The sequence below is a fragment of the Pteropus vampyrus genome, unplaced genomic scaffold (assembly GCF_000151845.1).
Source record: "Pteropus vampyrus isolate Shadow unplaced genomic scaffold, Pvam_2.0 Scaffold76, whole genome shotgun sequence".
Classification (NCBI taxonomy): Eukaryota; Metazoa; Chordata; class Mammalia; order Chiroptera; family Pteropodidae; genus Pteropus; species Pteropus vampyrus.
Genome location: NW_011888857.1, coordinates 7,175,046 through 7,193,305, shown reverse-complemented (window position 1 = coordinate 7,193,305; position 18,260 = coordinate 7,175,046). Strand labels below are relative to the sequence as shown.

General features: G+C 34.5%; 1 protein-coding gene across 4 annotated transcripts in view; it reads left to right on the top strand.

Annotated features, from left to right (window-relative positions):
• GAS2 (growth arrest specific 2) overlaps positions 1 to 18,260 on the top strand; it is a 120,204-nt gene that overhangs the window by 71,320 nt on the left and 30,624 nt on the right. For 3 of the 4 annotated variants that reach the window (XM_011362586.1, XM_011362585.1, XM_011362584.1), the window contains exon 7: positions 6,081 to 6,188. In XM_011362586.1, the coding sequence (XP_011360888.1) occupies positions 6,081 to 6,188 (108 nt within the window). Of the gene's footprint in view, positions 1 to 6,080; positions 6,189 to 14,398; positions 14,453 to 18,260 lie in introns of all 4 variants that reach the window. The other variant, XM_023532088.1, reaches the window with a different exon arrangement.

Genomic DNA, 18,260 nt, shown 5'->3' with positions numbered 1-18,260 from the left:
TACTAGGTAGTTCTTGGTTATAAGTAGTGTATTTGATTATGATGTATATGCATTTACCTCTCAGAGTGTATAGTTTGAATGCAACTGTGAAAAAATCTTACTCATTTTATAGGAAATAGTAACATCATCAGTCTAACATCAGAGATGTTAGAATGAAGTATGTCTCACACATACAGGGAAATCCTTAGAAACTAGCACCAACCATAATGCCCATTATGTGCAATAGACAGGACTGAAAAGAACTCCTGGTCCATAAACTGAGAGTTTCCTTCTCCATGGTCTGAGTTGAAAAGAGCTGGGACAATGGTCGATTGACACTATAGGAGGCAGAAAGAGAGATTTCCTCATCTGTGCTTTCCTCCACGTGACACTCTGCAGATTTAGATAAGAAGAAATATAACAGATTGAGAATTTTCATTTCTACTAAGGGCAGCAAACTTAAATTGAGCCTGTCAAGGTATTTTAGCCAGTGCCCATTAAATTTAGTTTTCTTTTGTTCAGTCCACTCAGGAATTAAAGAATAGGCAAGGGCATTTTAATACCACCTAAAACTACTTTAAAATTACAGTACTGTTTTTAAGGACCAGTCACATGCCTTGCTTATCATAGTATTTCATTTTTATTTTGTAAGGAAATTGAATACTGTATTAATAGTAGATAACGATACATTATTTATGTTGATGAGAACAATGTTTCTTCTCTCTCCATTATACTTTTTTGATGAGACTTACTTTAGAGTAAAATATTCCTTTAGTCTTTCTCTTATAAATGTGTTTCTTGGGCAACTACATTTAAATTTAATCCTTTTCTTCTCAGCTGTCACCTCCATTAATTTTCTTGAATGCATTATAGTCAGAGCTCTGGATAGTGTCACCCTTAACCTTCTCATGAGTGAATTACTGAGTCAAACACATTTTTTTAAGTCCTCAAATTATGAGGCCACTTTCTGGTATTTAACACTGTCGACCAATGCATTCTTGAAATTCTTCTCCACAGACATTATTTTTACCATAACGATCACCTAAACGCAACTCAGATTTGATGAAAATTATATAGGGGCTCTCTTTAACACCCAGAGTAAAGCCCAAACTTATTTATATGTCACGTAAGCCCTCCATTTTGTCTTTCTCAGCCTTATTTCTCTCTAGACTCCTCCTTGCATGTATCCATTGCAAACATGCCTGCTAATCCCAAATTCTTAAAGACACTTTATACTCTGTGTTTTTCCTCACTCACTTTCCTTACCATAATTCTGCCTACTCATCTTTTAAATCTACTTTTAAATATCATTTCGTCTATTAAAATTTAAGTTATGTGCTCTCTGATATTAAGCTTTTCTTGGCATCTCCCATCCCAGGTAAAATTGGCAAATTAGTCCTCGGTGCCCAGATTTTTATATATTTAATGATGCGATTGCTTTATTTGGCATAAATACCCATTATTCTCTAGGTGCTGTCCTTGTTCTCAAAAACAAAGACCATATTTTATTAATCTATTGTCTATTATTGCCATGCTTGTTGAATAAATTTTCTATGTGAGTAATTAAGATTTTTAAAAGTGTCTTCCTTGTTCTGTTTATCTGGAATAGCCACATGCTCTGAAAATGCATGCACCTCTCAACTCTGCTATGGCTTTGCAGAGGGAGGATATGTGGCCACTTGAAGCCATTTACATGAACCTGGCAGAAGTAGCTAGAATGGTTCCCCTTCTTCACCAGCTTGTCTCATATATGGCCATCCCTCATCCTTGCGAAAGGGAGAAAAAGGACAGGAGGGAGAAGGTGGTGAAACAACTATGAAACAGATTTTGGAAAAGATTTGCCAGTGCTCCAATTCAGAAGTGGAATGAGATAAATAACTCCCTTTAAAATGGCAAAACCATCACTCTGTGCTGTTCTCCCCTACTCCAAGTTCTACGCTCTCAACCGGAAACAATGAAGGGGGTGAGGGGTAGATCTCACAGGGGGTGGGGGGTAGATCTCACAAGAGCTTTAAACATCCTTTAACATTTGCCAGAGTTTGGGAACATAACCATCTGTTTAGTTAAGGGGTTTTAATTGAATATAGGAAATTTGCAAATGGATATTTCTGTACTATTGCCAGCTAGAATATATATCCTAAAAGACTTCAAACCAGCATTTCTCAAAGAATGTGTAATCAAACACTAACCCCACCAGATGTTCCATGGGGAAAAGAATTCCATGGTTAGGTTAGTTTGAGAAATACAGCTTACTGTAATCCCTACCGAGAATTTGGCAATGCACCTCAGTATGTCAAAGACACTAGAGAGTTCCATAATAAAATCTTGTTTAATCTGGAATTTTCAAGATTATTTGGCCACAGAAGTCTCTTACCATCTCCTTTATACCATGAAGGGAAATGCATTGAAATATTTGCATTCTGTTTCAGTGATAGTTTTTCACTGAAGTGTTTTATTTCAAGGACAGTGGAAAAGAGAGAAAAATAATTTGAGCCACACTAATGATTTAAATCAGAGCTTCATATGTCAAATATAAAAAGTAGTTCCTATGGCAACTGCTTCACTGAATGTGAGGCACATATAGCCATTGGGGAGCTGAAATTCATGTACCCTAGCTTGTGCTTTAGAATAGGGATATAAAATAGAGCTTTCTTGTAAAATTCCTTTGTTTAATTAATGATATTGGCTATTTCTACTCTAACAAAGTTACTATGTGCATCAAAAAAGAAGAGAAAAGAAAAAGGAGGATAAAGAAGGAGAGTAAAAGAAGGAAAAGAAAAAAAAAAGAGTACAGAAAAAAGAAAGAAAAGCAGACCCGTGTGTGTTAAGATATCATATTCCAGTGAACAGTTTCAACAACAACTGTCAGTTTTGAAACTTTCAATATTTCCTCACATTTCCTTTTCTGCTACTTTGGGGAATTGTGGAAAATTGAAAAAAAAAATAGGTGACCCTTTATGTGGATAATACATCCCACCTTCTTTAATCAAGATACATAAAAGAAGTACAGTGGAGTCCATTCAGATTAATTTATTCTCCAGATGTCCCGATGGAGTGAGTCAGTGATAAAATGGAGAGGTTGGGTTTAGTTCTCCTCTTTGCATTCCCCAGTGTGGAGCTAGTTCCCACACAATGAGTTGAATACAGCTCTAAGAAACCATTCTTATTTTCTTCCTCTTCTTCATCAACTTCCTCAGTCTGGGGATGAGAGATAGTGTAATTCTGAGCAATCAGGCTCCTCTTGAAATCCCATTTCAGCAGAAAACTGGCTGGGTTCCTGGCCAAAAACAGAACACCTGCCAGACCGACTTATCCCGAGGTAACATAAGAAGCACAGATGTCATCAGGCACTGTTTACTTAACAATATATTTCCACTACCCACAGTTTGGCTTTGTCTCTTCCATTTCTGCTTCAGTCTCTTACACAACTACAAAAAAGCCCTTGATTAAAAAAAAAATAGTCCATTTTCAAAGCTAGGAAGGCATTAGAGAAGGGCAGGCCACTTGAGAAGATTTTTTTTGTATTTTACTTCATTTGATACCAGTAGTTTCTGTGTTTTGTCTAAGAACACTTCAAGATGGAAATACCTTTCATACGTGCTTGTGATTTTCATTTCTTAGCAGAGGAACCACTTGAACACCAATTTATCATTTTCTCAATGACTATGTGGCAGTAAAGCTGTGCCAAGCATGGCTCTCTTAAAGTTTGGTCCATGTGCTTTTATGATGCAACTGTCTGATGTTCTTCTGGATGGCCAATGTCCTTCTTTCTCCTTCCTTTTCTCCTTTCCTCCCTTTTTTTCTTTTTCTCATTCCTTCTTTTCTCATGGAACACCTTGGTATAAATTAAACATTACATATTTTTTGGAAAAACAGTTTTTACCAATACAAAACATTATATATATTTTAGAAAAGCAGTTTTTACCAATAGAAAGATGCACCTAGAGGAACACCGAAAACAGCACACATTCATGATTTCCCACCTCCTCACCACCCCTCTCCCCTGAATGTGGTTCTGCATCATGGAAGGGAATGACACTACTGTTATCCTACTCTTACACTTATTGTTCTATTATCACTATCATGTTCAACAATAATTCTTCAAAAAACCCTAGGGACAGAATTCTGTTAATACTAGGGGAGTAGGTGGAGGTATCTATGGGCCAAGTATCATGTGGTAGGAAAAATTCAGAACTCATACATGGGCCTAATCACTTATTTAATGATGTTAGTTTTCTCATATTTTCAATGAAAGCCATCTGTTAGATTCTTTGAATCCAGTCTTAATCTGCTGCAATAATTTCCCTGTGTCCTTTATAGGTTTATGTTCTTATTTATCCAATCATTTATTTATGTGCATTTATTAAAAACAGAGTAGGCATTGTGTTTTATCTCAGGGATTTAAAATGTAATGAAATACTATCTTAACCCTTAAGTAATTCACAATCTAGCAAAGAGAAATTAATGTTAAACAATAACCGAGATTCAATTTGCTATAAGAATAAGTATTAGGAATTATAGATTTATATGTTGGCAGAATTAGGGAATTCAAGAGGGGCCTGGTAAAAATACATATCAGAAATTGGTTCTTTCTCCCAGCAATAGGATTGTTTTTTCTTTAAATGTCTTCACTGAGGCATAATTGTTTACTTCTTAAGATAAGTTTTGTTTCAGGATTCCTCCACCCTTTCTAGCTTTCTTTCTAGTGTTCTATGCTTCCATACTTTCTGGAACCTTTCTTATACTAGGGAAACCAGTCTGTTTAAGTCCTTTAAACCAAGGTCCCCAATCCGCAGGCTACGGACTGGTACCAGTTCATGGCCTGTTAGAAACTGGGCCACACAACAGGAGGTAAGTTGTGGGCAAGAGAACGAAGCTTCATCTGTATTTGCAGCAGCTCCCCATTGCTAGCATCGCCACCTCAGCTCCATCTCAGATCCTCAGGCACTAGATTCTCATAGGAGCACCTGTCCTTGGTGCCAAAAAGTTTGGGGACCATTGCTTTATACTAGCATGCACGTGAGTTCATGTGTTATTCTTCTCAAAGTTTTTGTTTAGTAGGAGGCTGATTGAAGTCAGACATTGCATCATTTGAGGGACTGATTGAATGTCTTTGATGACAAAATCTAGGACCTATATCTTCGTAGGAGAAAGAATTTGGGTGAGGAGAGTCTAACCTAATTCCTTCAAAACTAAATTTCTTCCATGTAGCTTTTCAAACACACACGGCCCGTTGTTTAGAAACCTTGACTCAAAACATGGGAAATTATTTTGGGGGGTTTGGCTGATTGCTTAGCATGGCAGATTCCCTGTCAAGAGAAACATAAATGTCAACCCTGTTCCTGAAGTCATGAACTATACGCTGTCTTTTAATAATCATAGCTATTTATTAGCATTGTGTACATATCATTGAGATTATGTATTTTTTAAAGACTAAGGAGATAGATAAAAAATATAAAAATCTGATATTCAGACATAGATTCTATAAAATATGTGTAAATTGTAAAATACTGCCACAGAAGTAGAGTTTGGTAGGTGGGACTTACTGAGATGGAGTGAATTTCTGGGTGAGTCTGGGTGAATTAGAGATGACTTCTTAAAGAAAATCTTGGAGTTCAAAATAAGATGAAACAATAGTCTCATTTAAAAAAAATTAATTATCTTTTATTTTGAATTTGGGTAAAATTAATACTATTAAAATTATAATGAGAAAACATATACACTATGTTAACATATATTCTATTCTAGTTTTCACTATATTTATCTTGGCAACATTATCTTTTTAATTCTTCAGAAATGAGAACCTGACTTACCTCTATGCTGCCAATAGATTTGCTCGTCATTATCCACCAGAATCATTATCATTGTCGTCATCCAGCTTATGCCTTAGTGCAGTTATTGGCCTTCAGAAAATGCCTTCAGGGCCTGACCTTTACATAATTAGGATTTAGTGTGATATTTCTGTGCTCACATCATGTCCATAGTCTGATATAGCACACATTTAAAAGCATTAATGATCTAGGGACCTTTGACCCATGGAACAAATTAATCTAAATGAGACTTAATTAAGGAGAGTGAACTTGCCTGCTCTTCTGTTTCAGGTGAAAAGGATTTCTGAAGATCCGCCTTGCAAATGCCCAAACAAATTCTGTGTGGAGAGGCTCTCTCAAGGAAGATACCGAGTGGGAGAAAAGATCCTCTTCATTAGGGTAAAGTTTTACTTTTCACTTGATAGCTTGTCTTTTATGAGTTATTTCAGGACTTGAGTTGGGGGGTTACAGGGAAATATGACTGATAACTATACAGGAACTTCCCTGTGGTGGGATTCAAAAATGCAAGGTATGAACATTTTTAAATATCTCATACATAATTACTGCTGAGGGCTAAATAAACAGAACTCTCTCTCTCTCTCTCTCTCTTTATGTACACACAAAAATGTGCACCAAACAGATCATAGAGATCACATAGAATGAGGAAAAGGAAAAAAAAATTCCTTTTTTGTTTATACAGATAGTGTCAAAGGAAGAGATATGCTCTTCCATATCTCAACTTCACATAGATCATCTTGCTGGTCCTGGTAGCTTTCAGATTATTTGAACATGATTCTTCAAGTAGTTTGGGTTATGAACCAGAGTGAGGGGAATGAAAGCTTATTACAATCACATGGTTAAATGGTGACTTCCATTTCTCGCTTAGTCTTCTGGGATTGAATAAAGAAAGGGACCTGTGCCAGTGGATGATTTGGTGGTCTCTGTCCATTTTATAGTTGTTCTAATTAGAAATCTGACTAGATATTATGAACAGTTTTATTTCAACTTTGAACTGAAAGTTGTTTATATGACAATTTTTTAAAGGTTCTACAGCATGTTATTTAAAGAAAAGTTTGATCACAATTAGCCTTCAAAAATAATGTCAATCATTTTGTATTTTAATCTAATTTAGGTCAATGTTTATTGATTTAAAAACTTTTTTCAGGAAATAACTGTTATTTTGCTTTGGAATGGCAACAAACAGGATCTGATGATATGTTACTATTAGAGGTTTGAGTACAAATCTGGAAGAATGATCTCACTAGGATAAACAGTTGCCCCAGTCAATGCTAACTGTTCTCCTCTTCCTTATTATAAGGTTAACATAAAGGTTTATTTTAACCAAGCTATCTGCTTTCTCTTTAGTGCGTTAAAAAATAGTTCTTCAGTGTTGCCATGGATATGTTTAAATTTTACTAGGTTGACCTTTCTCAGTTGAGAATCAGGCTCCTTGAGAATATTCGGCCCTAAGGCCTAGAGAAAACATAGGGTTTTACTTATTTAAATGATTATTCCTTTTTATAATAGAAGTACTGACAAAACACATAATTAATAAATTTGTTACTTTCTCCTCTAATATAACCTGATATCTTTAGGCAAAAATATATATTACATATGTTTATTTGTGTAAGGTCTTCCAGATCTGGTCAAAAAATTTGATATCTATATTTATGAATAACAAATTCATATCATATTTAACATTCAAGGTATTTTTTGGTGTTTTGTTTTTCTTTTGGTGCATGTATTTATAGGAACTGAGATTTGGTTTACTGGAAAAAAAATTGCATCAACTTCCTTAGTGATGGCAAAAATTTTGAAAGCTACTTTAATACTTTAGTAGAACAAAGTCTATTGTGGGGCAGGATGGTTTTTGTGAATGTCAGAATGAAAGCTCGCTCATTTACTGGGAGCAGCAGGGATGAGGAGTCAATGACAAGCCTGTTCACCATTGAGCTGCTTGTAAAGCAGCTCATATATCATGTGCTTGCCTAACTGGATTATGATAGTAGCAGTGTTTATTAGGTGTTTACTGGTACTACGGCCACTGTTTAAAATGCTTCATAATGCCTATCTTGTTTAATAGGCAAAACCAATTAGACCTCTATATATCATAAGACGTATTGTTATCTGTCCTGATTTCTTTTTAATAGAAGTTAGAAGATAAATCTTCTATATTGCCAGTATAGTCTTGCTGAGTCTTCTTGCTAATTGTAGGTATTTAAATGCATTAATATTATTTCAAGACATTTTAATAGCAGACCTTCACAGTTAGGTAAAACCATATTAGGTTCCATGCTAGCACTCTAATGGTTCAGGGGGTTTTTTCTTTCACATTTTAAGAAATGTGACTAAAGAGTCTGAAGAAAAGACAACGAATAATTTAATTGGAAGTTAGCAAAGGGATTTGAAATGTTATGAAGTCAGCTTCTTTAACACACATTGGTATTGTTTCATTTTAATTTCTTCTTTACCATAAAAATTCTTCAGGGTTATACCTGAGTGGTAAAAATCAACACATTGTAACAAACCAAGCAAAAGAGACACCAGAGCACTGTTGCTATAGCAACCTAACCTGACAGTGTCTTCTGGGAGTCACTGGAAGGGAAGGTCCAATGATAGCAAGTGATATTACTTTTTTTTCTGCTCTTTTGACACATATTGATTTACTGTGAGTAAAAAGTAGCATGGTTTAAATTGCATACCTTTCCTGGTAATGAAAAATGGGCCGTTGGATAAAAATGCAAAGGAGTTTTAAACAAGTAGCAAACAGAGTAAAACCTCCATTTATCTTAGTGGAAACATTGCACAAATAGCCATTACTCAGCAGCTGAATGTCGGAAATTCATTTTTAAAAAAAACATTAGTATAAACCTTTCCTCTAATTTAGAAATTAATGTGAGCAGCGATTATGCTTTCAAAACTATTAATGGCTTATATTTATTTGTAGGAAAAAATATGGCCATGTTTGCCTCTGATGTATGTAAAATTTCAGACAACACTTATAGTGCTCTAATTCGTGGTGATAGAAACATGGCTGTTGTTAGCATGTGAATATTTCCCCACTGGGTCCCTTTCTTTGCCCAGCTACCTCAAAAGAACACTAATTTGGGAAAAGCAAGCAATAGCATTTAAAATGTATTTAAACACTTTACTTTCAGATTTTTAATTCCTTTTTAATAATATTTTTATTCCATTAAAGATACTCTCATTTGTATGTAATTCACTCATGTTCAATGAGGCTGGGCTAATAACATAGATATAATTTACATCTTGGTAACACCTCTCTCAAGGGACTTTGTAAATGTTAATAAGTCCTCTTAACCTCTTCTTTCTGAGAAAGGCATATATCTTGCATAAAAGCAAATAATGACTAACCATTGCTGTAAAAAGATCAACTGTTAGGGTGTTATTTTTCTGAGATTTATCCCTGGTAGTTGAAAACCTTTAAACATAGAAAAATGTAAACTAGACTTTGTCAAAGACACCACTTCTAAAAGTAAGGGAAAAAATGCAACTTGATATCTCTTGCAAGAATGGAAACATTAGCTAATATTTATGAGCAGTTCTCTGTATTCTTATTTATGTTAGAGAATTCACTTCTTGATTTAATTGTTGAGGTATGTTAAGTGTGAAGAACAATAAGTAAATGAGAGCTCAAAACCAAGTACTTTTCTCCTGAGAATGTGTTACTGTTGGCCACTTAGCAAAGAGTAGAAGTAAAAATAGTGTCTACTTTTCAGGTGACCTGATAAACATTCTTACTCCTCTCCACCTGGATTAGCAAGGTTTACCATGCCTTTAACTTGTGCAATAAATTTGTGACTCTCTTTCACCTTGTATCTAGAATAAACGTACAATTTTTTTTCACTAGCCCCAAATCAAAATTAAACTTACAGAAGCATTGGGAAATAAAATGGCTTTATTGAGGACGTAGATAGATCTTATAATCTGTATTCCCAGTTTCCACATTGCTATAGCCTTCCTGCCATTAAGATAAATTTGTTCCATGTATCTAGCTATCTATCCATCCATCCATCCATCATCTATCGATACACACACACACACATACATATATACATACAAATATGTGTATATATATATATTATAGTGTGCTGTGTGCTTATGTGTGTGTGTGTATGTGTGTGTGTGTGTGTGTGTAGTGAAAAAGCACAATATGAGAAAGTTGAATTAGTGATTTGACATTTTGATTTTAAAAGAGATCTCAAGTTGATTTTTGTGCCTGAAATTTAAAACCCTAGACAAGAATTTTGTAAGAAAAATAAACCTTTTATTTTGTCTACATTTTATTACATATACTATTTAACACTCACTGAAGGTTTTCTGTGTGTCAGGTGTTTTTCTAAGTATTCCCCTTGAATTCTTTTATTTAGCCCTCACAACTCTTTGAGATAGGCACTGTTGTTACCTCCATTTAAACACTAAGGAAACCAAGCCTTAGGAAATGGATTACTTGCCAAAGGCCACATAGCTATGAGTCAAAACCTTTCTTCGAATTCAGCATATCTGATTTCAGAGCCCATAGCTTTAACTACAGTCTGTGCTTTTCCTTCTATTTCAGATATCTAGTCTTTTAGTATGCCATGTTGTAAGTATTGCTTCTCAACCTTTCAACATTTGTTAATTTACTCGTACTTAATGTATAGCTCCTAATTTGCTTTATTCCTTTGCTGGTGTGCTTTGAAAACACTAAATTTAATGACCAAACCCTATTGGAGAGTCAGAAGAAAATATCCAAAAAACAAAGAGTTACAAAACAGTAACACTGCCCTCCAAAAAAATTTTTTTCAGAAAACCAACCAGAATCATTTTTACATCGTTCCACATATTTATTGAGTTTTTTTTTCAATAATTTCACCAAACTTGAAAAGAATAAAAAAATTATTCTGGAAATAGAAAAACTAAGGCATTCTCTCAATTTACTCCAATTATATATATTTCCAATTTGCTTTTATGCAGTTAAGATTAAATCCTTTAATTCGATTATGTATGAAAGAATTTCTGAACATGCTGTGGCGGGGTATGGAGGTGAAATTATCTCGCGTACCTTTTTATGCTTTTATGAAAGGGTCTAAATTAAGCTTATGACAAAGTGTAAACTGAAAACTTTTGGTATAGCAATTAATGATTTTGAAAGCAAGTTCTCTAAAAAGGAATTTCAGATAGTTTTTAAAGACATTTTTCTTAACTGTTTTTATTCTGTTAGCTGAGGATGGTAGAAAATATTTTACTTTTCTGTGGTTTGTAAAGTATATTCACTTATATATCATTTCATTTTATTTTCATTACTACTCTTTGAGAAAAATCAGTGCGATTGTTAATTTATATATTGTATCAATGAGGAAATTGCAGATAATAGAGATTTAACAATTTCCCCAAGATAATCCAGCTAGTAAGTATTGATCCAGGGTTAAATCATATTATACATTTTTACATATTTAATTTCATATATTTTAAATTTTACACAGTAAATTTTCCTTTGAAGTTTGTTTTTATCTTAATGAAAATGAAAATAGTTGTTCACGGTGGTTTTGATTTAAGGATCATTTGCATTGCATTACAAAGTAGACATCACATAGTAATGCGAAACTATAAAGTTTATAAGATTTTTCTCTTCCTTCCTTTTGTGTTCTTTCCAACAAGAATATTTTTTGGTTTATATGTTCGATGCCAATATAATTGTGAATGTGTTTAATGATCAAAATGTGAGCAATTTTTTTGCAAAAGGGAAAGAAATGAAATAATTATATATGTGTTGTGATCTTGAATTATTGATGAGCCTTCTAGCAGCCAAAGAATAAACTGTGAAATATCTTTCATTATAAATTATATACGATTCTCCCATGGAATTAAGTTTAATAAATAGGATGCAGCCAGATTCATTAAGAAACACACATTGCAAATTTGGCCATCTTGAGTTTGTCCTGAATGTACTCAAGCATGATGGAAATTTTGCCATTAAAACAGGGACTTAATAAAATAGGACTCATTTATTTAGTGGTATACTTCTCATAAAATTAATGAGTTAAGTTTCTGCATGACTTGTCATTTTGCACTGCATTTCCTCTCTCATACTTGAGATTTTTAATTTCAATTCCTCAATAAAATCATGGAATCTTGGTCTTGGACTTAGCAGGTGCCTCCTTTCTTTATCTAACTTCCAAGCCCTTCACAGCAGGAGCCTTACTAATTCACAGCAAATTTTTGTTCACCGGAATGGTGTGTTTCGATTATACAAGTATTAATGTGTTTAGTGGAAGCTTGGTTGTGTGTTGTTTTAGGATATTTTCTGCCATTTCCTGCCATCTTGTTAAAAGCATATTAAGATCTTGAGGAAATCTGTGTAGATTTTGGGAGGGATAAAGTATAATGATTTGGGTTTAATATTGGCCTTAAAATGTATTCTCAATTTGTTTTGTAATGAAAATCCTGATTTACTAAAAAAAAAAAAAAAAAAGACCTCAGCAAGTATTTAGAGATAGTTGCCCTATTTCCCTAAAAGAACACCAGCAAGAAATCACTACATTACAACATTACTTTTCTCTTAGTTGCAGCTTTCTCTTACACTGCCGTTTCTTTTACACACTAGCATCTCTTGCCAACTTCTGATCCTCCTGCACCACACTCACACCTTGTCCTTATAGTACTCTTGGCTATTGTAGAGAAATGCTTTCTCTCTAGTCCAAAGTTCTTATACTCTATTTTGTGTTATAGATAAATTTTAGGGGACTATAGACTCCATGGAAAAAAATTATAATTATTTGAGAAATCACCATGTAAAGAGCTCTGTCATCCTTTTTTTTTTTTTTTAACCTACCATCCATTTTTTATTTATTCATTTTTCCAGAAACTGACACCTTGGATAACAGTCTCTAACTTTCATTCTGAACACAGCCATTTGTCATATTCTTCTTGAAATCCAGTCTTGAAGAATATGTGGGACAGAAATAATTGGATTGTCTCACAGAGGCCTCACTTGAAGGCTGGTAAAGGGCTGATATTACTTAAAACTGGTCTAACTTTGGTATCAGGCATAATGTTTCTAAGAATCCCATTCTGAAACTGTAGCACCCAGATGGTAACACGTTAATTTGTCATCATCCACCAATATGTTAGCCATGATAATTTTACCCAGTCTAGAACTTTTTTTGGTCATTTGAAGTCATAGGTTAATAGAAAAACTGTGGAAATTCATATGGCACACTGAACCTTAGGATTTTTTTTTTAATGTTTTATTACCTACCCACCTGATAAGACTAAGGCTAAAGTGGGCTCCAGCCTTACGCAAAGAAGCACTTGAGACCACAATGTACAAATCACAAATTTTCTCTCTCATGGTGATGTTAGCAAACCACCTTTCTACCTCCTCCCATTTTCCTAACAACCTACAGTCAGCGTGACAAGGAACTAAAATTGTTCTCAGAAGCAAAGTGAGGATTGTCTCTCATATCCAGCCTTGGAGATCTCATCTATCTTCTGTACTTACTCAACATCTTATAACAAAAGAAATACTACAATGTGCACTGAAAGAATTTCACAAACATCTGAATTTTGTTGACATCTTGGCACCAAACATTGAATAGTATTTTCTCTCATGTATACTACCCATAGATTTGATGGATAACACATTTATATATGTCAACTAGAGGAAATATGAAGATGAAATAGTCTAAAGATAAAAGTGGAGATAGCCTTGACTGGTAGATAAAGAAATTACGGCCATAATAGTATCTAACCATGGTAAGAGAGAGAAAAATATTTCCCAAGGCTGACTTTACTTTGGAACCCTAATGCTCAGGCAGAGAATCTGGGGCATGTCCTCTAATTCTGACTGAAAAACTTTCAACAAATCACCCTTTAGATGAAGCAGGTGTCTCAGTATGAGTATGTAACCATTGTGAGCTTAGAACACTGCATAAATACATTTTCGATTACAACAGAAGGAAGTGGTAGAGTGTCTCATGCATCACACAGTTCTCTGAAAGGTAAATATAATTTTAGGGCCTTGAATAAAAACAAGTGGACAACATCAGTGTGCTGAATGGGAAGTCAGAACAAGATGGCAGGATATCCCCCAAAGTAGGAAGTTTCACACTGAAAATAACCACTTTATTTACTTAACAATTTTCTTGAGGAATTCATCAGACATTCTCTAGAGTCTATTATGTTATTCTTGTGGAAATAAAACATGGATTTGATTCTGTTTCCCAGGCAAAATTATTTTCTTACATGTATCTATTATTTTTATAGTAAGAACTCTCAGCAAGGAACAGGAAACCAAAGATCCCAGCAAATAAATAATTCTAACATTTGTGTTTTAAACTGCCAATGGCCAACACGGTCTATAATTCTCAGACTATATATGCTTCCGTTATCATTTAGTGTGGATTATTAGGCAATAAAACTTCCCTTCACTGTGGGATACGAAAAAATATAATAGTCATTCTCATTGTAACTTGAAAAAAAAAAAAAGGTTTTCTTTAATCTTGTTACAAAAGATCACAGTTTGCATTTTCAGGTAATGTTCGTGTGCATTTCTACAACAGAGATGGAGAGCATTTTATGGATTTCGTATCTTCTTGTTTCAGTAGGGTCTTCATGGTTGTGACTATGTCTCCACAGCCAAAGCAAAGCAGACGTTTAAGGTAATTACTTAGATAATTAAGGGAAAAGCCTCTTCACTTTGCTTTCACTGTGGAGCCTTGGCTTCCAAACCCATGAGGGTAGTTGGGCACCAAAAAGTGAATAATTTACCTTTTTGCTCAGTGAGGTATTAAAATGGTGGTTCTCCTTTGGTTTTCCCATAATATTTTATGAAAACATCCATCTGGCAATAACTTAGTATTTTTGTCTTTTCGGAATGCTATTCCCATGCTCCAGAGCATTCCTTCATTAAGCTTATTATTAAAATTGTTCAAAAGTGTAAACCTCGGTTTAGCTTCTGTATGCAATATCATCTTAGTCTTTGCTTTAAAATATTTAAGATAATATGCTTGTGGAATGAAAATGAAGCAACATATAATTTTAGAATATTCCCATTGTACAAATGGCCCTTCGTGGTTTAACTCGTTTGGAACCTCATGGCCCCAAATCTCTGCTCCTGACACCATACATAACCTCTGACATATCAGCAGTGCCTTGCCTATTGCGTGTGATTTATTACTTTGGTACAATATAAGTTAACGAGGATAGCAATGGAATAAGACTTGGATTTGCAGCCCCGAGGTTGCATAGAAGGGTTGGTTCAATTTTAGTTTTTAAATATTAATAAATTATGATCTAGATAGGATTTGGATTTGTAGCCCTGAGTGTACATAGGAGGGTTGGTTCAATTTTAGTTTTTAAATATTAATAAATTATGATCTAGAAAGAATAGCTTAATTGAATAAGTCTTATCTGTTTCACATAAATAAAAAATAATCATTAGAAAAGCCACACTTTATAAATTATTTAAATAGAATGTGTATATTTTGAAACTCCATTATGATAATTAGTTCAGATTTCTAAAACAGTATTGTTAAATGCCTTTCTTTATCTGTAATTTATTCCTTCATTCATTCACAAAATACAAGAGTGTATGCCATGTGCAGTGAACTATTAGAAACCTTGAGGATAAAATTTCTGTGCAAAGCTCTGTTTTTTTGTAAAGATCATGCTTAAAAATGTAAATAATTGGTCATACACTAATAATTCTGACAAAGAAATATAATTTAACTGGTTATTGACATTAATAACTGACAAGCAAGAGAAAGAGGTTTGTTCTTGAAAAGTAACTTTTAAAAGCTTCTTAATGAACCTGAACATATGTTATAAAACACCAGAATACCTGACCAAATCAGGGTGCAGAAACACTACATATAACTTTCCTTGGAACTGTTGAAAGACATTGCATAAAGACTTATGAAGCAAGTTACTATTAAATGAAGGTGAAACCTAAGTCTGTTGTGCTAATCTGGCTATGACAGCCTTGACTCCCATTTATCGCCAAGTTTGACTGAACAACTCTTGCTGGCTGGGTGCAAAGTGCTTTTTCACTATTCAGATGTCACTTGGTTAAAAAGGATGATGTTGCCTGACAGTTTTTGTTGTTCAAGGACTATGAGTGTCTGTATTCTTTTCACTAAATTGTCATACCTCTCCTTGCTTCTCTTAAAAGTAATTTTTTTCTTTTATATAAGTGTATTTTTTGAAGGCACAAACTGAATTAGTCAGAAATACAGTTATCTGATAACCCTAGTCATAGTTCTTTGTATTTTAGGGTGAGTCTCTAAAGAAAAACTATTGGGGAAGTACTGACTTTAAGAATTTAGATCATGTTGGAGGAAACTTTAAAGCTTAATTTAACCTCTATCTTTCATCAATCTTTCATGTGATCCATTTCTTGGAGTTGAATTCTTAGCAGTGTTACTTATCACAGGATTTTTCTATTCATTCAGACTTCTGGAATCAAGCAAGGCTATCAGGAGAAAGAAGTCTGAGATGAGACTCACGGATGTTAGCCAAACAAAAAGAAGGCACAGTGTTTCCATCAGAATCAGAAAGGAAACATGCACTAAGGCTCAGAGGCACCGGAGAAAAGGGAAAGGTAGAAAGAGATAGAAAAGAATGAAAGGGAACAGAGATAAAAATGAAACAGTAACAGAATTCTTAGAAGCACAGCCCTCAGAGCAAAGGGCAAGAGTAGGAGAGGGAATGCAAGGCTCCTGGCAAGGGGAGACATGAGGTAGACAGGCACTCAGCGTCAACTCATGATGGGCCACCTGCTTTGGCTTTCTCCTGAAGGCAATATGGAGATTCTGAAGGATTTTTTGAAGCAGAGAGATGTCATTAAATTACATTTTCAATCACTCAGGCCAAAGTGTAGAGAATGTATTGCAAAGGTATAAAATTGGGGGAATACCATCCAACTATATTGCCTTGGGAAGTGGGTGGGTTATGACCATGGTGGCTCAGCCTGGAGAGGTATCTGATAAAAATTCCAGATATGATATTTTAAACTGAAACATTTAAGTTTATCTTTTGCCCTTAAACAGAATATTTGAAAAGCAAAATGTCAATTTTGGCTTGTCCTGACACATCTGCCTGGCATAGAGGAATTGGCTGGGTTTCAATAGGTCAGAATTTCCACTTGTTAATAAAGAGTCATTTTGGTGAGAATTTCACCATTGGATAAAGTTGTAAGCTACTCATACAAACTAAAAGAGAATGACAGGAAATTGTGTTTTTGTATTTTACAAATGTGGTAGATTTAAAATAAAAAACTCGGTAATATCAGTTGCTGAGTCAAATAAATTAAGAAAAAAACACAGGCTGGTTGTCCTATCAACAAGTTTTCATAAAGTTGTTACTCTAAGCTCTTATTCCAGATGTTATCCAGATTCTCAGTTCCAAGTCTGCCTGGTGATTTAGGACATGTTTCTTTTAGCATAGCAGGGCTGTAAAAAAAAAAAAAAAATACAGTGCTCTGCCCCCAATAAGCCTGACAGTAAGACCAAGGCATTTTCTATGAAAACTGTTCCTTGGTTCAGGACTACTCTTCCAGAGTACTGTTTGGCCACTTACAAATTTCTTTACGTGAGTTCATTACATATATATGGAGAAGGCAGTGATTCCAGACATGTGGCAAGTTCAGAACTTTGGGTAAATGTTAACACAATATCCCTTCTCCTATAAAGTCTGTGAGTGGCAACAGATATTAAGCACCTACTGTGTGCCAAACACTAGTGTTATGGTTAGAACAGAAACAAAAGTGTCATTTCATATTCCAGAAGAAAGGAGGCAGACAATAAACACATAGATCAAGGATTAGATAGTACAAGACCAGATAGAAATATTTTAGGTTTTGTGCACCATTTGGTTTCTGTCACAACTACTCAATCTATTGGTTTAGCACAAAAGCAGCCACAGGAATAGTTGTGTTCTAATAAAACTATTTACAGAAATCAGATAGGGCAGGATTCATCCTATTGGCATGTTTTGCTGATTCTTGCCTTTAAACTTTTCTCATTTACTAATAAGGAGGACAGGATAAAGTAGAAGGGAGGTACTGGATGTGACTGCTTTGGCTATAGTGGTTGGGCAGACCTCTTTGTGAGTGGATTAAATCAATGCTCAAGCAATTAAAGAACAAGTTGTCAGTTTCATCTGTCTTTCTTTCAAAAATATATGTAAAGCTATTAAAGTTAAATTATAGATTACAAATTTATAGAAGGTCAGGACTGTATAGAACAGTCCAATGTGTACAAGGGGGTCAGTAATTTTTCTCTGTTGTTAAAGACAGTTTCAGGTATCTTTCCGTAATGCCTCAGCCTTCATCACTAAGTACTTCCTCTGAATTTTCATGCCATTTATTAAATGATGATACATAGCATTGAGAAATTGTAACACTGGTCACTATTTCTTTTGTATATGTTACCCTGAAGTGTATGGATGTGTTTTGTACTGGTTTCTATC